This window comes from Chiloscyllium punctatum, chromosome 17 (genome assembly GCF_047496795.1).
Source record: "Chiloscyllium punctatum isolate Juve2018m chromosome 17, sChiPun1.3, whole genome shotgun sequence".
Classification (NCBI taxonomy): domain Eukaryota; kingdom Metazoa; phylum Chordata; class Chondrichthyes; order Orectolobiformes; family Hemiscylliidae; genus Chiloscyllium; species Chiloscyllium punctatum.
The window spans coordinates 74,767,894-74,789,369 of record NC_092755.1 but is presented as its reverse complement, the minus strand read 5'-3'; the positions used below and the strand labels follow the sequence as shown (position 1 = coordinate 74,789,369).

General features: G+C 40.0%; 1 protein-coding gene across 1 annotated transcript in view; it reads right to left on the bottom strand.

The window, feature by feature from the left end:
• Positions 1-2,204: 2,204 nt before the first annotated feature.
• Positions 2,205-21,476, bottom strand: part of LOC140487992 (protein FAM216A) — a 34,105-nt gene continuing 14,833 nt past the window's right edge. The window contains exons 4-7 of the mRNA XM_072587503.1: positions 8,901-9,027; positions 8,092-8,266; positions 3,726-3,810; positions 2,205-2,574 (exon numbers count right to left, since the gene is read on the bottom strand). Of these exons, the coding sequence (XP_072443604.1) occupies positions 2,524-2,574; positions 3,726-3,810; positions 8,092-8,266; positions 8,901-9,027 (438 nt within the window). The 3' untranslated portion in view covers positions 2,205-2,523. The remainder of the gene's footprint in view (positions 2,575-3,725; positions 3,811-8,091; positions 8,267-8,900; positions 9,028-21,476) is intronic.

The window sequence follows — 21,476 nt, the reverse complement described above, 5'->3', positions numbered from 1 at the left end:
TTTTCTACCATATGAGAGCAGCTCGACAGCTAACTTCATCTATTGCTAAAATGTTTGACATCCCTTATCCTTCCAGGTTAATTAAGCACCTGTTTCAATGCAACAAAAGGGACCAAAATAATAACTGTTCAATTTCTCAGCAATGCCTGGATCAATCAGTGTCAAACAGCCATGTTTAAAATTTAAACAAAGCTTTAACAAAATGTGCTTTGTTTCAAGCAATGCTCAAATTTTCCAGTAAATATTCATTTGGTAATATGAAATAAATCCCCTTGTGATTTTTCAGTTTGATAGTGACTCTAACATATCAGCAGGCCCAAATGGGGAAATGGCCAAATCAAGCTACCTTGCTTAATTCAAATTTTTAAAAGAAGCCAACTGAAAAGCCTTAAATCGAGGAAGTGTTCCCTAGGAAATACGTTGTGATTATCAGGCTATATTACGTACTAATTTCATAGAATCCTCAGTGAGAAAACTGGTCATTTGACTATTGAGTTCACACTGACCCTCCTGTAATGTTTAAAAGATTAAATGGGAATACCTCTCTGGACACTAAAGGATTGAACTGCACTGTCTTTGGATGGGGACAACAATCATTAAAGAATGCATTGTAAGTCACACTTCGTTTAGACAGTAATTTGCTGCTACTCCCCTGCTATTGTCAAGTTAAACTATCACTCGATCTTTTTCCATCCAGAAACACTTTCTGGCCATCCCTTGAAGCTAGGTATGCAGCACCTGCACTGTCTTGGGGAATTACTGAGTCAGGAAATCAGCTGCATAACAATTCCCCAGGATTAGGGCATTAGCATTTGCATTATCTCAGAGGGTGATCTCACCCTGCCATTGTACCTGGGGTAACTTGTAACTGGGGGTTGTCTTGAGTGGCAGTGACTGGAGGAGTGGCCAGAGTATCTGTGAGCATGACCAAATGACCTGCATAAAAGGGGATGTTTTCTTTGTTCAGGGCCTCACTTTGATTCAATCTTGCACGTCTGTGAGGGGAGGCAGAGGGGTCACCTAGCTTGTACAAGCTTTAATAACCTTTTTAACTGTTTGTTTGCAGAAGTTGGTGTGTGAAATCTCTTGGAAAATAACCTAATGCTCCTAGACCCATCCTCCTAACCCTACACTTCCCATGGCCAATCCACTGAACCTGCACGTCTTTGGGCTGTGAGAGGAAACTGGAGCACTTAGAGGAAACCCATGCAGATACTGAGTCTGACTGTCTGGAGTTTGCACAGTCACCCAAGGGTGGAATCAAACCTGGGTCCCGAGAGTGAAAGGCAGCCATGCTAGCCACTGTGCTGCTCCAAATTGCTTTAACATTTTTTTTATATTGTTTCAACATTTAACTGCTCCTGTCTCCCTAGTTGGACTTTTTGATCTTCGTTCAAGAAGAGCTGTTTTCCCTGGAGTGTCGGAGGCTTGCGGGGGGGGGGGGTGACCTTTTATAGAGGTTTACAAAATTTGCAGGTTTGCAGGGCATGGATAGGGTAAATAGACAAAGTCTTTTCCTTGGGGTTGGGGAATCCAGAACTAGAGGGCGTAGGTTTAGGGTGGGGGTGGGTGGGGGAAGATATAAAAGAGATTTCAGGTGCCACCTTTTCATATAGAGAGGGTGGTACGTGTATGGAATGAGCTGCCAGAGGAAGACTGGTACAATTGCAACATTTAAGAGGCATTTGGATGGGTATATGAATAGGAAGAGTTTGGAGGGATATGGGCCGGGTGCTGGCAGGTGGGACTAGATTGGGTTGGGATATCTGGCATGGACAGGTTGGTCCGAAGGGTCTGTTCCCAGGCTGTACATCTCTATGACTCTATAATGCAGGATTGTTAACACTTGTGTTTTTTTTTGTGTGTGTGAATGTGCATAATTAACCAAACAAAATCAAAGTGCAAATCTAGTAGAAACTGGCATTTGTTGAGCATTTTAGTGACAAACTTGTAATGCAGTATCAGCTTGCATTCTTTCTTTGGAGTAATGTACAACATAAAATGCAGGAAGTATGGATTGTCTATAAATTGCATAGAAACCCTATGGTAAAATGAGATTATGGCTGAACAACTCATTTGGAACAAAGTAACTACACACATTTTCAAACATAGAAACCAAGTCAATGTATGTTATGAATTCATAGATTATATTTTTAAAATTAAACTTACAAAATACTGGAAATGTAAAATAAAAATAATGCTGAAAATACTCTGCTCAGGCAGTATTTATCCGGAGAAAACATTTTAGGCTCACGTCCTTTCATCAGAATATTTTTTAATATTGTATTTCAGTAGTACAGCAATTTTGTTTCTCATCGATACATTTGAATTTGCACACTGAGCAATAACATTAATATTTTACTCCTATCATGCATCAGAACTATTTGGTCTTGGTTTTATTTGTGAAAGAATTCCAAATTAATTATTTTACAAATTTATGTTCTAACATTATAAGACAACCGCTATCACTAATAGGACTGCAGAGCTCTGAAGTAATATTTTGAGAACTCTGGTATTCTATATTCATTTCTTTGTTTCTTTCCTTGATTCTTGTTTAGCTTGTTCTGATTTGATCTGGAAATGGAATGGAACTTCATAGAATTAATTGGTTGTGCTTAATCCTATTTGTCACTTAAGGAAATATTGCAACTTAAGTTTTGAAATTCTTGCGATATGAAACTGCATATTAAAGCTGAAATATTAAATACAATTTAATGTCAGCACAATTTTTTTTCAACTGTGAATTTGACATGAATATCAGCCATGATCTATGTGCAACTTAGCTAGATTGTCTTGGTTTGTGCTCTACGTATTTGAGAGATTCTGCTGCTGCCTGTTAGTTGCAAAGTAACTCTGTAGGAACGTAACCATAGAGTGTGGGGGGGGGGGGGAAATGCTGAAGTCCAATTGGTATCTGACCTTTTCCACTCAAACAATTTTGAACTTTTTAGCTAGTTTGTTAAGTAATTTGGTAAAAGTGAGGTAAAAATGCATGGATATCCTAATTGATGGCCATTACTTTAAACCAATGATATGGTTCCCCTGCTAGCCACCTATTACTAGCAGAATACTTTGTGATGGGAGGGTAACCTGGGATGATGGGTGCACTCAGTTTCTTCAGCATTCTGGAGAATTGCCTCTACCTCAGCTCTGTAGCATGTCTTCTTTCTATGCCTCTTCCTTCCTCCCCGCCGCCCCCAGTCCCTTTCTACAAAATTTGCCATGTTTGAACTTGGGATTCAAAACATTCTTATCCCACTTAGTGTCAGTAAGGAGCATTAATTCTATTTTATACTGGAAGGATAGCCAATAAGTCAGACCAACTTGCGTTTTGCTATGAAATCATGCTCACTTCAATGAGCAACATATAAATCAACATTATTAAAATGTTATCTGTCTGTTCATTTATTGGAGCTTCACTCTCGTTTTACAAGAATTGTAGATCTTCAAATAGCTGGTATTTTGTCAACCCCCATGATCTGTTTAAGCAGCACTGCTGGTTTGTATTCCATTAAATCTGTAAGCCACTTACACAAGAAATCAATTATGCACTTGAGTTTTCAAGTCTTATCTCCCTTTGTAAATCTTGCTGAATTTCAATTATATCTGAGCAATTATTAGAGATTTCTACAAAACCAGTGTTACAGCTTTGAGTGAATTGTCTTACCTGCTGAATTAATCTTGACTTTCCTTGCCTAAAGGCATTCTGTCTAAATATTACTCACCTTTTGAATTTGTTCACTTTGCTTGAGTTGAACATGGACTCCCTTAGTCTTAAGGTTTACTTTGCTTGGTGCTCGAGAATGTAACCTGCAAGCAGCAGAAAAAAGTTGTTTTTAAATTTTGATGAGGAAAAGCTTGTTTATTTTGCATCTCTTGTTAGTTACAATTAATTACATTGTTAAGTTGGCAATTCTTGCCTTTATAAATAGGCAAAGTGAAGACAGCATCATAGAGTTATGGGAAGAGGCCTTTTAGCCTGTGTTAGTCTATACTGATCTTTGCAGTAATCCAAAACTAATCCCACTGATTTTTAATACTTGATTCTTAGTATATCAACTTATTTAGGTTGTGTTTGGATGTTGATGGACTCCAGTATTTATCAAATAGCCATTTGTTCCAATTGCAACCTTTTTAAAAACAACGCTAAGTGATGGAATTAGATAATTTTAAAAATTCATTTTGGCGATTGACTGACTAACAGGCCTGTGCAAACGTGAACCTATATGTTTCAAGCATCCAGTCTTTTTTTTTAAAAAAACTGAAATCAGAGTTTTAACTTCTTTTCCAAGCATAAGACAGTAGAAGAAGCTACATTTCCTAAAAATGTATTTGCATTCCTGAAGAAGGGCTGATACCCAAAACGTCGATTCTCCTGTTCCTTGGATGCTGCCTGACCTGCTGTGCTTTTCCAGCAACACATTTTCAGCTCATTACTGAGCGTAGCATATTGTCAGAGGTTTATTAACTTAATAGGTTAAAAATCGCAACACCAGGTTATAGTCCAACAGGTTTAATTGGAAGCACACTAGCTTTCATAGCGACGCTTCATTAGGTGGTAATCTACCACCTGATGAAGGAGCGTCGCTCCGAAAGCTAGTGTGCTTCCAATTAAACCTGTTGGACTATAACCTGGTGTTGCGATTTTTAACTTTGTACACCCCAGTCCAATACCGGCATCTCCAAATCATAGCTTAATAGGGGATAGGTATAGACCATTGACAGATTTTACCATAAATAAGTTTGAGAGAATTTTGATTTTTTTTTTCTCCCCTATGTGGAAATTATTTGGGAATATAATGTTTAAGTGTGGTAGTTTAAAATGTTCTTTCAAGAAAGAAGCATGGTGGGTGATGTGGTAATGAGCTACCTATCATAATAATGGGCATTAAGGAATAAAAATTCAGTTGCATAAAAATCTGCTTGTATTGCTATTTCTGGAGCCACTTCTTTTAAACTCCTAAGATGTAGGCCATCTTGTCAGCCTTTAAGTGTTTCGGCTTTCCCCACCATTTTTTTTTCCCTGATTGTTTTAACACTCATTCACCTCCTGATTTGAATTGCATCTTAGAAAATTTCTCTAAGTTCAACAGTGAAGACCTGTTAACATGTCTAACATTTTCTTTATCAATTCCCACTCTAGAAAACCAACAGAAACTTTAGTTTCTAATTTCCTCTTTAAATAGCTGAAGAAACTCTTATTACCTGGTTTATATATATTAGCTAACTTTCATACTGTACTTTTTTCCTTTTGATTTTTAAAAAATTACCAATTTTATGACCTAGCTATAGATTTTGTAAAATCATTCAAATTTTGATAGTTTCCTTATCTTCCTCGTTTAGCCAAATTTATGCTGCCAACTTGGTCCTTTTTTCACTTGGATAAAACATTTTGAGAGTTATGAAGTATCTAATTAGAAGTGTACTAATGCATTTCTTCTGTCATATAGTGTGACTACTGTTAGGGAGTCCATAAAGTAAACTCACATTTTTCTCCATCCAAAATAACTCTACATTGTACTAATTGCTTTTTCAAGCTAAAGTCATCTCACTGTATTGTACTAAGACTTCAATTAATATTTTCCTAGGCACTAACATTTTTTTAAATGTCATGAATTCTTCAATATTCAAGTACCAGCCAAGTTGTACATGTTTATTTCTAACTGTGCTAACAATTTATCCATTTTGTTATGAATGTTGAGTCCAATATATAGAGCCTTTAACTGTAAATGTTTTTGAATCTCTGGTTTTATTTGCTAGTACACTGTTACATTTGTATTGTATCCCTTCCTTCCACACTCTGGTCGTCATTATCCAAATCACTACCCTGGTATACTATGTACATAAAACATAGAACAGGACAGGACAGGAATAGCCCTTCGGCCCACAATGTCTGTGCTGACCACGATGGTATTTTAAACTAATCCCATCTGCCTACATGTGGTCAGAATCTCTCCTGTCTGTCTGATTGCATCTTAAACTTTGCTAATGTTTCTGCTTCTACTACCTGACCTAGCAATCTGTTCCAAGCACCTACCACATTCTATGTAAATTCGTTCCTCACACATCTCTTTTAGACCACATTATCCACTTGAGTTGCCACTTTCAGGGAGCTATATCAATGCTCCTAAAAGTGCTGTACTTTCCTCTTGCATTTAACCTCCCAAAATGCATCACCTCAAACTTCTATCATTAAGTCAGAAGTAGAAATATTTTGTGCAATTATTACCATGTTCAGGCCTATTAATAGCTTATTATTTTATTCATGGAAGCAGACATCATTGACTGGGCAGCATTTATTATCCATTCACTACTTGTCCTTGAACTAAATGGTTTACTGGACAATTTCAGAGGACAGTTAAGAGTCAACCATCTTCCTGAAGGACTGAATTGTACCATAGTCAAACTGGGTTAGGATGGTAGCTTCCTTCTCTCTATAAGGGCATTAGTAAACCAGTTGGGCATTTACAACAATTAGCAATGGTTACATTAGACAAGTTCTGCATTTTAGATTTTTATTGAATTCAAATTTCACCATCTGTCCTAGTGTTTTTTGAACTTATCCCAAGACAATAGTTTAGAACTCTGGATTATTGGTTTAGTAACTTCACCATTCTTGGATCAAACTTGAAGGCTCCGTCTGAACAGCAGAGTGCATCTACACCAAATGGAAAGCAGCGCTTCAGGAAGGCAGCTTATGACCACTTTCCCGAGGGCAATTCGTAATGGCCAATGAGTGCTGGCCTTGCCAGCAACACTCTGATCTCATGAAAAATTTTTTTTAAATGTTACCTGGTAACAGTTCAAGTGAACAAATGGTATCAAGAACTATGCAAAGTACCAATTAGAAATGGATTTTTAAAAAGAGGAAATCAAGTAATCAAATTTCTCAATTGATTTCTTTGAAAACTCGTGAATCAGCAGGTATCATAGAATCATCCAATTGAATTGAGCAATTAATCTTAAACTGTTTATAATCAAAACTTCCCTATCCCCATACTTCATTGACCACATTGCTCTCATGACCCCCTTCCCCCACTCTTCTGTTTAAAGCAGTCTCTACTGCCAAAGTTGTGATTTGCTGGAGCACTGTTCACATTAAACCCATTTCAACAGTACAGCTACTAATGTTCTATGAATCAAAATCCATTTGTCCCACACCAGTCTTTAAGCCTCATACTTCGCTCCCAACCTTATTTATCCCGTTACAAATTGCAGCTCATGTCATCTTGGGATTATTACTAACAGAGCTCTACTTTCAAATTTAATTTCTATCTGATCATAATTCCCCCAGTGGAACCTCTTTCCTAATCTCATTTATGTCACTGGTACCCACATGTCAAGAATAACTGGATCTCCCCCCTTCCACTGAGAGTTCCTCTCTAATCCAAAGCAGATATCCTGATCCCTGGTACTGGGCAGGCAGCACAGCATTCTAGATCCTCCTTGAAGCTGTACAGAACTGTTCATTTCCCTGACTCTTCTGTCTCTACCACCAAAATATTCCTATTTAGTACTGATACTTGAATGGCTCCCTGCACTAAGTGCCTGGGTAGTTTGCTCATAAACTTTGCAGCTCAAATTCTCATTAAGAATCTCAGACCCAGGGGATAGTTGTAAGGGCTGAAGCTCCACTTATTCCTTCTCAGTCACCTGATCTTTTAGCCCCATGCAATTTGTATACCAAATGTTATGGTGAGTATAGATATACTCTCATAAATATAGCATTAAATATCATTGATATTCTGGAAAAGGTTAAGAAGTCTACACTAAAAGGACATGCAAGAAATATGCTAGCTTGAGTATTATTATCTAACACTATATTGGGCAGCAGCGGTGCACTCTGAACTTAAACTAAGACTACCCTTGAGTAATCCGACTGAGACTATCAAAGGTAGGTCTGAAATCTATTAACATTCATGCTCCCAACTTAATGGACATTCTTTAAATCAGGATCTGAATTAACAGGCCAGTAGAATGTAAAATAAATACTCATAACAAATTAACTACCCATCTTTAATTCTGCAATATTCTTGGATTTGATAATGAGGGATGGAATAAAGCAGGAAAATTAATGTAAAACATACAAACCTCCGGCTGCCCTCCCCTATGATGGGGAGGAAACATGGTCTTCCAGCTTGTAAAGTTGGTGACGGCTTAGAGCTTGGAGCTGTTGATGACCTGCTGCTTTGCTTCCAGATTTCTTTGTGGGACTGTTTTGTGAGATAATCAGTGTACTTCTGAAATTCACGTGGGGTTATATACCCTGGTGTGGACAAATGAGAATACATGATTGAACAAACAGGATAGTCGGATTATTAAATGGGGAAATTTTATTAATTATAGCCCCACATTTTTTTCAAAATCCATTTAAAGGGTAAAACTCTGGTGTAAGTATCCTGATTACTTTGCTATAGCTGATAACTGTTCTTAGTGTTGCAGTTCAGAGATCTGCTGCAACTATGCACGTAGTTAAATAATTTTCCTAGTCTGTAGCCTTTTAAGGGGAAATGTTTCAAAATTGAACAGTCTAAATTTAAGTTCAAGTATTTCTTAGTCTTCATCTCTTATTTAAACTGGAATTTGCTTTTATTCCCTCTTTTTGAACTTTGTCTTCCATATTTCTTACATTCTCTTTCAACTCTAATCAAATTTTAGCCGACACAAGGTCTGAAGAAGAATCAGAACTGACTCAAAATTTGATTTAGTTTCTCTCTCTCTCTATCTCCACAGATGCCTCTAGACCTGGTGAGTTTCTTCAGCACTTTGTTACTTTTAATTCGGATCCTAGCATCTACAGTATTTTGCTTTCATTTTGGTCAAGCTTTGATATAAAATGCTGGACATTATAATCATGAAACTTTTAATCATCGTAAAATACTTAAATACTTTGTACTTACCAAGCTGGGTACGATGTTGCAACATGCTTAAATATTGTTTCTGCAGCAGCCTGTGCATATGATCTGTGCTGTAGATGTTAGCAATACTATATAGATAGCGCTTCTGCCCTGCTTTCAAGCCTGGATGCTAGAATACAGTGTTTAAATGGTCATTGAACATACTATTTTAAAAAAAACAGTAATGTTTAAGTACATCAAATTATCCAATCTTGAATTAAAACCTAACTGTCCAAATATTGATCAATTCAGGTTCACAGGTTTTGTCCATTTGGTAAAGGTATTGGTGACTGTGTATACAGAAGGACAATTTCCCTCAACGTGTTATATCTTTTGCCTCAAACATGACTTAGTGAAATGAATGTGAAACCATTTTGTTGTACAATAGGATGCAACAAACAGCAAGAATGACTAATATATTTTTGATGGTAATGGTTGACAGAAGAATTGCCTGCTATTATATGGATTTTTTTTATTGTTCACTAAAGGTACTAAAGCATGTAGATGTGGTATTACACCTGATCTGAAAGATTGTTCTTTCAATAATACTGCACTTCCTCAGCACTTCTACACCAGCTTAGATTGCAAGCTCTTATCATTAGTATAGTCTTATCAATGGTATAACGGCTGCAGAAAGGAAGTTTGAGGGGGATCTGCCTCTGGAGGTAGTATGGGCTGAAGTCAGAAATAGGAAAGGTGCAGTCACCTTGTTGGGTGTTTATTATAGGCCCCCCAATAGCAGCAGAGATGTGGAGAAACAGATTGGGAAACAGATTTTGGAAAGGTGCAGAAGCCACAGGGTTGTAGTCATGGGCGACTTCAACTTCCCAAATATTGATTGGAAGCTCTTTAGATCAAGTAGATTGGATGGGGCGGTGTTTGTGCAGTGTGTCCAGGAAGCTTTTCTAACGCAGTATGTAGAGTGTCCAACCAGAGGGGAGGCCATATTGGATTTGGTACTCGGTAATGAACCGGGACAAGTGGTGGGCTTGTTAGTGGGTGAACATTTTGGTGATGGTGACCACAATTCTGTGACTTTCACCTTGGTTATGGAGAGAGATAGGTGCGCACAACAAGGAAGATTTTACAATTGGGGGAAGGGAAATTACGATGCTGTAAGACAGGATTTGAGGAGCATACGTTGGGAGCATAGGCTGTCAGGGAAGGATGTGGTGGAAATGTGGAACTTTTTCAAGGAGCAGATACGACGTGTCCTTGATATGTATGTACCTATCAGGCAGGAAAGAAATGGTCGTGTGAGGGAGCCTTGGTTGACGAGGGAGGTTGAATGTCTAGTAAAGAGGAAGAAGGAGGCTTACATAAGGTTGAGGAAACAGGGTTCAGACAGAGCAGTGGAGGGATACAGGATAGCCAGAAGGGACCTGAAGAAAGGGATTAGGAGAGCTAAGAGAGGGCATGAAAAATCCTTGGCGGATAGGATCAAGGATAACCCCAAGGCATTCTATGCGTATGTGAGAAACCTGAGAATGACGAGAACGAGGGTAGGTCCGATCAAGGACAGTAGTGGGAGACTGTGTATTGAGTTGGAAGAGATAGGAGAGGTCTTGAACAAGTACTTCTCTTCAGCAGTATTTACGAACGAGAGGGACCGTATTGTTGAAGAGGAGAGTGTGAAACGGACTGATAAGCTAGAAGAGATACCTGTTAGGAAGGAAGATGTGTTGGACATTTTGAACAACTTGAGGATAGACAAGTCCCCCGGGCCTGACGGGATATATCCTAGGATTATGTGGGAAGCAAGAGAGGAAATTGCAGTACCGTTGGCAATGATCTTCTCGTCTTCACTGGCAACAGGGGTGGTACCAGGGGACTGGAGAGTAGCGAATGTTGTGCCCCTGTTCAAAAAAGGGAATAGGGATAACCCCGGGAATTACAGACCAGTTAGTCTTACTTCTGTGGTAGGCAAAGTAATGGAAAGGGTACTGAGGAATAGGATTTACGAGTATCTGGAAAGACACTGCTTGATTAGGGACAGCCAGCACAGATTTGTGAAGGGTAGGTCTTGCCTTACAAGTCTTATTGAATTCTTCGAGGAGGTGACCAAGCATGTGGATGAGGGTAGAGCAGTGGATGTAGTGTACATGGATTTTAGTAAGGCATTTGATAAGGTTCCCCATGGTAGGCTTATGGGGAAAGTCAGGAGGCATGGGATAGAGGGAAATTTGGCCAATTGGATAGAAAACTGGCTAACCGGTCGAAGGCAGAGAGTGGTGGTAGATGGTAAATATTCAGCCTGGAGCCTGGTTACAAGTGGAGTTCCGCAGGGTTCAGTTCTGGGTCCTCTGCTGTTTGTAATTTTTATTAATGACTTAGATGAGGGAGTCGAAGGGTGGGTCAGTAAATTTGCAGATGATACGAAGATAGGTGGAGTTGTGGACAGTGAGGAGGGCTGTTGTTGGCTGCAGAGGGACTTAGATATGATGCAGAGCTGGGCTGAGGAGTGGCAGATGGAGTTCAACCCTGCCAAGTGTGAGGTTGTCCATTTTGGAAGAACAAATAAGAATGCGGAATACAGGGTTAATGGTAGGGTTCTTAATCAGGTGGAGGAACAGAGGGATCTTGGGGTCTATGTACATAGATCTTTGAAGGTTGCCACTCAGGTGGATAGAGTTTGTAAGAAGGCCTATGGAGTATTATCGTTCATTAGCAGAGGGATTGAATTCAAGAGTTGTGAAGTGATGTTGCAGCTGTACAGGACTTTGGTTAGGCCACAGTTGGAGTACTGTGTGCAGTTCTGGTCGCCTCACTTTAGGAAAGATGTGGAAGCTTTGGAGAGGGTACAGAGAAGATTTACCAGGATGTTGCCTGGAATGGAGAATAGGTCGTACGAGGATAGGTTGAGAGTTCTCGGCCTTTTCTCGTTGGAACGGTGAAGGATGAGGGGTGACTTGATAGAGGTTTATAAGATGATCAGAGGAATAGATAGAGTAGACAGTCAGAAACTTTTTCGCCGGGTACAACAGAGTGTTACAAGGGGACATAAATTTAAGGTGAAGGGTGGAAGGTATAGGGGAGATGTCAGGGGTGGGTTCTTTACCCAGAGAGTGGTGGGGGCATGGAATGCGCTGCCCGTGGGAGTGGTAGAGTCAGAATCATTGGCGACCTTTAAGCGGCATTTGGATAGGTACATGGATGGGTGCTTAATCTAGGTTAGAAGTTCGGCACAACATCGTGGGCCGAAGGGCCTGTTCTGTGCTGTATTGTTCTATGTTCTATGTTCTATTAGCAGTTTCCCAGTCAGAGCGCCCAAAAAAATCAAACTACAAAAAATTTATTGTTTCCAGGATTGTAGTGTTGGTACAACTTGAAGTGCACCATATAAAAAATGAAATAAAATACTTGGTAGAAAATAAGAATGAACTTTAAAAGTAGAACATTATATAGATGTATAAAATCCTTGAACAAAAAGATTGGTCAGCCTCCAGTGCATAAATAACAATGGAAAATATCTGTTGTTCCCATTTACTTCAGAGGTGAGATTATAATCCCTCAACTGGCTACAAAATGAAGTATTGATTTTTTTCACTTAGTTCAAGGCCACAGGAAGTTCATGAATTCATACAAAACCTTTGCATACCTGCTACATTCCAGATACTTTAATTGGCTCCAAACGGATCATCAGCTGAGCTCTTCTTTTTAAACAAAAACCTCAAATTTGGAAGAAAAGGGTATGATATTGCCTGGGGTTGATGAGCTAATCAAAGTAAGTTTCCAACACCAACAAGTTTCCAATTGACCTCGGGACCTATTCAAATAACTACTCTACAGGAGTACCTGAATAAAAGGTTTCAAGGAGGATAGGCCAAGACAGTATAGATACCACCACTTTCCAAGCAAATGTAAATTGTAAAACAAAAACAAAATTAAAATATGTAAAGAGCTTGCATGTATGTAACATTGTTATATTCTTAGGACACCCTTAACCACTTTGTATACATATTAGCGTAAATTAATTGACAACTAGATCAGACAGGTTAACAATAAGTGTAAGGGCCAATTAAACTATATTTGTGGAGTTAGTTTGGGGAGATCTTTTGACAAAGCAGCTCCTCATTCATTTTTGAATAGTGCCATGGATTCGTTTATGCACACCTGGCCAAGCAAGCTGGGGTAGGATTTAATATTCCACTCAAGATCATATATACATAATATATATAAAAATATATACACACACACATCACTCCCCATTCCCATCCCCGCAACATAGCACTCTCTCTACACTGCAATGAAGTGTCAATGGAGATTATGTACACTCATTCTGCAGAACAATGAGTTAATCCAGGAGCGTGTATTACTATTGAATCAAGGTTGACGTTTTTATATGAATTTCTGCAAAACGTGCAACTGATTGACTTTGCTGCAGCTATTAAATTATTTCTCTAAACATACCAATATTTTTAAATATTGGATAATACATCTTATTAGCCATTAAATAATATGAATTGTATTTCTGTAGTGTACCAATGCACAAAAGAGGGTGGACGCTAGGAAATTGTTTCCGTTGGGCGAGGAGACTAGGACCCGTGGACACAGCCTTAGAATTAGAGGGGGTAAATTCAGAACAGAAATGCGGAGACATTTCTTCAGCCAGAGTGGTTGGCCTGTGGAATTCATTGCCACAGAGTGCAGTGGAGGCTGGGACGCTAAATGTCTTCAAGGCAGAAATTGATAAATTCTTGATGTTACAAGGAATTAAGGGCTATGGGGAAAATGCGGGTAAGTGGAGTTGAAATGCCCATCAGCCATGATTGAATGGTGGAGTGGACTTGATGGGCCGAATGGCCTTATTCCGCTCCTATGTCTTATGGTCTATAACAAGGCCACAATAGAAGATAATAGATCTGATGATCAGAGTCTGCCAAAGCGCAGGTGTTCAGGTAGAAATCATATCAGAGAGGTACAAGGAGGAAATTCCTGACCTTAGGCCTAGACAACTAAAATCCTGGCCATCGTTTGTGATAGATTTTAAAATCAGAGTGCACAAGAAGCCATAATTAGATTAACAAATATTTCTGAGGATTGCTGAGCAAGAGTTAGTTACAAAGAAAAGAAGGGATGAGGCCAAGAAGAGTTTAAAAACAACAATGAGCATTTTAAAATCAAAATATCGGTTGACTGATTGGGAACTAATGGAGATATATAGATACAGGGATGATGAGTAAGTAGAGCTTAATGTGAGTAAGGGCAGGATACCAGAGTTTTGGATAATAAGTTTCCAGAGAATTGAATTTGGAAAACCAATCAATTGTGCAATGAGAAAGTTGACATTAAGCAAGTATGAGAAAGGATGCAGAGGAGATTTGCCAGGGTGTTGCCTGGGCTGGAGTGTTGTAGCTATGAAGAGAGACTAGATAGGCTGGGGTTGGCTTCCTTCAAGCAGAGAAGACCGAGAGAGGACAGAGATCTACAGAACTATAAAGGTGCATAGATAGGATAGTTATAGAGTCATAGAGATGTACAGCAAGGAAACAGACCCTTCAGGAGAAAGTGAGGACTGCAGATCAGAGCTGAAAATGTGTTGCTGAAAAAGCGCAGCAGGTCAGGCAGCATCCAAGGAACAGGAGAATCGACATTTCAGGCATAAGCCCTTCTTCAGGAATGAGGGAAGTGTGTCCAGCAGGCTAAGATAAAAGGTAGGGAGGAGGGACTTCGGGGAGGGGCGTTGGAAATGTGATAGGTGGAAGGAGGTCAAGGTGAGGGTCATCTTGACCTCCTTCCACGTATTGCATTTCCAACGCCCCTCCCCCCAAGTCCCCCCTCCCTACCTTTTATCCTAGCCTGCTGGACACACTTCCCTCATTTCTGAAGAAGGGCTTATGCCTGAAATGTCGATTCTCCTGTTCCTTGGATGCTGCCTGACCTGCTGCGCTTTTCCAGCAACACATTTTCAACAGACCCTTCATTCCAACCCGTCCGTGCTGACCAGATATCCCAACCCAATCTAGTCCCACTTACCAGCACCCGGCCCATATCCCTCCAAACCCTTCCTATTCATATACCCATCCAAATGTTTCTTAAATGTTGCAATTGTACCAGCCTCCACCACTTCCTCTGGCAGCTCATTCCATACACGTACCACCCCCTGCGTGGAAAAAGTTGTTCCTTAAGTCTGTCTTATATCCTTCCCCTCTCACCCTAAACCTATGCCCTCTAGTTCTGGACTCCCCGAAACCAGGGAAAAAACTTTGTCTATTTTTCCTATCCGTGACCCTCATGATTTTATCATCATCTATAAAGGTCACCCCTCAGCTTCCGATGCTCCAGGGAAAACAGTCCCAGCCTGTTCAGCCTCTCCCTATAGCTCAAATCCTCTAACCCTGGCAACATCCTTGTAAATCTTTTCTGAACCCTTTCAAGTTTCACAACATCTTTCCAATAGGAAGGAGACCAGAATTACACGCAATATTCCAACAGGGGCCTAACCAATGTCCTGTACAGCCGCAACATGACCTCCCAACTCCTGTACTCAATACTCTGATCAATAAAAGAAAGCAAACCAAATGCCTTCTTCACTATTCTATCTACCTACAACCCCACTTTCAAGGATCTATGAACCTGCACTCCAAGGTCTCTTTGTTCAGCAACACTCCCTGGGGCCTTACCATTAAGTGTATAAGTCCTGCTAAGATTTACTTTCCCAAAATGCAGCACCTCGCATTTATCTGAATTAAAACTCCATCTGTCACCTCTCAGCCCATTGGCTCATCTGGTCAAGATCCCATTGTAATCTGAGGTAACCTTCTTCGCCATCCACTACACCTCCAATTTTGGTGTCAACTGCAAACTTACTAACTGTACCTCTTATGCTCGCATCCAAATCATTTACGTAAATGACAAGAAGTAGAGGATCCAGCACCGATCCTTGTGGCACTCCACTGGTCACCGGCCTCCACCACACCACCCTTTGAGCTAGTTCTGTATCCAAATAGCTAGTTCTCCCTGTATTCAGAGCGATCTAACCTTGCTGAACAGTCTCCCAAGGGGAACCTTGTCGAACACCTTACTGAAGTCCATATAGATCACATCTACTGCTCTGCTCTCATCAATATCTTTGTTACTTCTTCAAAACACTCAAACAAGTTTGTGAGACACCATTTCCCATGCACGAAGCCATGTTGACTATCCCTATCTGTCCTTGCCTTTCAAAATACATGTACATCCTGTCCCTCAGGATTCCCTCCGACTACTTGCCCACCACTGAGGTCAGGCTCACCAGTCTATAGTTCCCTGGCTTGTCCTTACCACCCTTCTTAAACAGTGGCACCACGTTGGCCAACCTCCAATCTTCCGGCACATCACCTGTGACTATTGATGATGGCAAGAGGCCCAGCAATCATTTCTCTAGCTTTCCAGAGTTCTAGGGTACACCTGATCAGGTCCTGGGGATTTATCCACCTTTACATGTTTCAAGACATCCAGCACTTCCTCCTCTGTAATATGGACATTTTGCAAGGTGTCACCTTCTATTTCCCTACATTCTATATCTTCCATATCCTTTTCCACAGTAAATACTGATGCAAAATTCTCATTTAGTATCTCCCCCTATTTCTGCGGCTCCACATGAAGGCCACCTTGCTGATCTTCGAGGGGCCCTAGTCTCTCCCTAGTTACCCTTTTCTCCTTAATGTATTTATAAAAACCCTTTGAATTCTCCTTAATTCTATTTGTCAAAGCTATCTCATGTCCCCTTTTTGCCCTCCTGATTTTCCTCTTGCCTAATACTGTCAAAACTGGCCTTTCTCCAATTTAGAACTTCAACTTTTAGATCTGGTCTATCCTTTTCCATCACTATTTTAAATCTAATAGAATTATGGTCGCTGGCCCCAAAGTACTCCCCCACTGACACCTCAGTCACCTGCCCAGCCTTATTTCCCAAACGTAGGTCAAGTTTTGCACCTTCTCTTGTAGGTACGTCCACATACCGAATCAGAAAATTTTCTTGTATACGCTTAACAAATTCCTCTCCATCTAAACCCTTAACATAATGGCAGTCCCAGTCTATGTTTGGAAAGTTAAAATCCCCTCCCATAACCACCCTGGTATTCTTACAGCGAGCGGAGATCTCCTCACAAGTTTGTTTCTCAATTTCCCTCTGACAATTAGGGGGTCTGTAATACAATCCCAATAAGGTGATCATCCTTTCTTATTTCTCAGTTCCACCCAAATAACTTCCCCGGATGTATTTCCAGGAATATCCTCACTCAGCACAACTGTAATGCTATCCCTTATCAAAAAACGCCACTCCCCCTCTCTCGCCTCCCTTTCTATCCCTCCTGTAACATTTGTATTCTGGAACATCAAGCTGCCAGTCCTGCCCAGCCTTGAGCCATGTTTCTGTAATTGCTATGATATCCCAGTCCCATGTTCCTAACCACGCCTTGAGTTCATCTGCCTTCGCTGTTAGGCCCCTTGCATTGAAATAAATGCAATTTAATTTATTAGTCCTACCTTGTCCCTGCCTGCCCTGACTGTTTGACTCTCTTCTGTTCTCAACTGTACCCATCTCAGATTGATCTCTTTCCTCACTATCTCCCTGGGTCCCACCCCCTCCGTACTAGTTTAAATCCTCCTGAGCAGCTCTAAAAAATTTCTGTGCCAGTGTATTAGTCCCCTTCCAATTTAGGTGCAATCCGTCCTTCTTGTACAGGTCACTTCTACCCCAAAAGAGATTCCAATGATCCAAAAATGTGAATCCTTCTCCCATACACCAGCTCCTCAGCCATGCATTCATCTGCTTGATCCTCCTATTCCTGCCCTCACTAGCTCGTAGCACTGGGAGGGATCCAGATATTACTACTCTCAAGGACCTTTTTTTTTAAAATTCCTGCCTAACTCTCTCTAATCACCCTTCAGAATCTCAACCTTTTCCCTTCCTATGTCGTTGGTTCCAATGTGGACAATGACCTCTGGCTGGCCCCTTGAGAACATTCTGCACCCTCTCTGAGACCTACTTGATCCTAGCACCAGGGAAGCAACACACCATTCTGTTTTTTTCGCTGCTGGCCACAGAAACGTCTGTCTGTACCTCTGACTAGAGAATCCCCTAACACAATTGATCTCTTAGAACTCGACATACCCGTGGTTGCATTAGAGCCAGTCTCAATACCAGAAACTTGGCTGTTTGTGCTGTGTTCCCCTGAGAGTCCTTCACCCCCTACATTTTCCAAAACAGCATACCTGTTTGAAATGGGTATAGCCATAGTACACACCTGCACTCGGTGCCTACCTCTCTTACCTTGCCCTGGAGTTAACCCATCCATATGACTGTATCTGAGACTTGCCCCCCCTTCCTATAACTGCCATCCATCAAATACTGTTGCTGCTGCAAATTTCCTATTGCTTCTAACTGTCTCTCCAACCGATCCATTTGATCTGATAAGATTCGCAACCAACAGCATTTATTGCAGGTATAATCCGCAGTAACCTTTAAACTCTCTTTAAATTCCCAAATCTGACAAGGAGCACATATCACTCTACGAAAGACCATTTTTGCTCTTTCACAGTCTACAGACCCAGTAAATAACTGTCTTATTCCTCTACAAAACACTGCCCCAGTTTAAATTAATAGTTATGGTTTATATTTTAAGTTTAATCAAGAGACATATCTCAAAAAACAGATCATCAAGAAAGAACCCACTCTACTCACTGCAGACTTTCTGTAGGCCACTTAAAACTTATCTGATTCTGTGCTGTGAACTTCGCCCAATCAGTTCCTCCAAGATTAGTTGTGAATTTCACTGTTTGTTAATTTTCCCAGACGCACTCCGATGTCCAGCGATACATGAGTTCAAACAGCAAAGGCAGTAACTGTGCAGGTACACTGTGGTGTAAGTTTCTTTTTTTCTCTCTCTCTCTCCCTCTCTCTCTCTCTCTCTCTCTCTCTCTCTCTCTCTCTCTCCTGCACTGTCCTCACTATGTGCTTCCTTTGTCTGCTGTTGTTTTGACATTTTTTTTTCCCCAAAGTTCCAAAACAATGCAACAGCATATAAAACAGTAATTGCTGCTCCTGGAATTCGAGGAAATCACCTCCAGCACCTAAAATACCTCAAAAAAGAAGCAGCAGCTGTTACAGCCAGAAGCTTTTCCCGTCCTCCATCTTGGATTATCCAGAATCAGTTCGGAAGATGTTTTTCCCATTAATAAAAAGGTTAATTTGCACAGGCCATAAATTTAAGGCAAGGGGCAAGAGGTTTAGAGGGGATTTAATGAAGAATTATTTTACCTTGAGAATGGTGGGTATCGGAATTGGTTAGCTCAAGGAAAGCTCTCAAATGAGAGGAAGAAAAAGGAAACATTTCAAAGACTCCCTGAGGCTTCCCTCAAAAAAATGCATCATTCTGGAGATCCTTATCCAGAAGAAACCAATTTGGAGAAACTTCCTGTATGAAGAGATACAATTCTTCTGAGCAACCCATCAGTAAGATGAATGGCAAAAAAGGAATTGGAAAAAGAAATACCAGCAATCTCAAGGCCAAGGTCCAATTCCACCTCCGGAAACAGCTACCAAATCTCTGGTCAGAGACATTGGACTCATCAGCTACACAAGGAACCACAGAACACATGGCTAGTGACACAGAATTTCCTAGGCTGACAATCATACTAATTAGTAAGTGATTGTTGATAATGATGAAAGAAGAATTATTTTATCCAGATGGAGGTGGGTATCTGGAACTCACCACCTAAATTAATGTTAGAGGCAGGAACCATCGCAATATTTAAAAAGTACTTGGAAGAACATTTGAAGTACCATAGCATACAAGGTTTCAGGTCAAACTGGGACTATTTATAGATTGTGCTTGATGACTGGTGTGGAGACAATGAGCCAAGAAAATCTATTTCTGTGTTGTACAACTCTATGATTCTGTGATTTAGTTGAGGGAGGGGCAAGGTTAAGAAGACAAGAATAGATGTGTACTATGAATATAGGTAATCTCAAGGTCAAATTTGACAGTAAGGTTCCAAGGAGTCAGATTTAATTTCAGTTGCCAGGGAAAAGGATGGAGTCGGTAGCTAGGGAACAGAATTTACAACAGGAACCAAACACAATGGTTTCATTTTATGCAATATTATTTGTAGGAAATTTATGCTTATCCAGTACTAGATGTTTAATAAGTAGTTTAATAAATAATAATTTAGCAACTGTGGAGAAGCTACATTATGTAGTGACAAAGTAGCACTGGGTGTCATCAGAAAATACTGTCCAAATCATTTCGAATACAGCAAGGTTGCTTGGCAAAAGTAATGATTCTATTTTGTTAACCAAGATTGCTGAAGATTGGCACTTTCACAGAAATAGCACTGCATGGGTTGCTAGGCAAGTGTAGTTACACTTGTTAAAAGTAAGCTCATTAAAATGGATGAAGTTGTTCTGCAACTTTAGAAAAGTCAATAATGCTGAAGAACAGAAGGGTGCTTTATAATACAGCTTTCTCAGTGATTCCAATCCTTCTGGTTTTCCTCTGCCTTTTCTAGAAATACTGTTATGTTTTCTAGTTGAGTGGTAATTGCAATACCTTAATGTTAGACATAAGTTATAGGCAGTCAGCCAATGCAGAAGCCTATCATCCTTATTCTTTTAATGAACCACTGAACATAAGACGCAGTCAACTGATAGTTTAAAAATGCCATTGTTGCATCAAAATAATAAGGTTTGAAGTTTGACATTTTACAGTGGTCTACTTTTACATGTTAAAATCATCAAAGTCCACGGGGATAGTGGCCAAAAAATGGTGTTTAAGTTCATCAGTCGTGTTCTTGTTGAATGCACTATTCATATTCTTATTTATCTTTGTAATTTTGTTTTTTCTTGTTTTGTAGTTTTATATAAGGCTTTTATGTTTTTTTTATAATACTTGTACAATGAAAGGGGAGTGGCCAGTTCTCCCAGTTCAGGGTGTTTTCTGGCTTGGTTTGATTTGACTTGGCTTTAGCAAGCAGTCTGAAACTGCTGGGAGAAAAAAGTTTCCCGGATTCAACAGAGGCTTTCTGGCTGACTCGGGTTCTTACAGGAGAGATGTCACAGACAATGTTTGATTTTGCTTTTTTAGCCAAGGGGGTGTTTATGGGGATCTTGCAGGTATTTGCAACAGCATCATTAAGTTGCGATAGAATCAACTGGGTTTTCAGAAAAAATGTTATTCTAAATTCGGTTTTCTTTTGTTCATATGTAAATAAATTCTGTTTTGTTTAAAATAGAGTGGTTTGACCAGCTGCGATGCTCCTGGAATATTCACCTTACAATACTTAAAACAACTAGAAAAGTTAGGTTCTGGGCTACTTTCTTAAAATGTTTTGAGGGGTCTGGCCTGGTCCATAATATAGCAGATGCTAGGAATCTGAAATAAGAACAGAAATTGCTGGGAATACTCAGCAGATCTGGAGCATTTATGGGGAGAAATGAACAAGAGTTAGAGGATTTCAGATCATTTAGCATTGCTTCTTTCTCACAGATGCTGCCAGACTTGTTGAGTTTTTCCAGCATTTTTGTTTTTAATATGCTTTTACAAAACGTTGATTAAGAGCTGGAAATAACAATCTAGTTTTGAATTTAAGATTAGA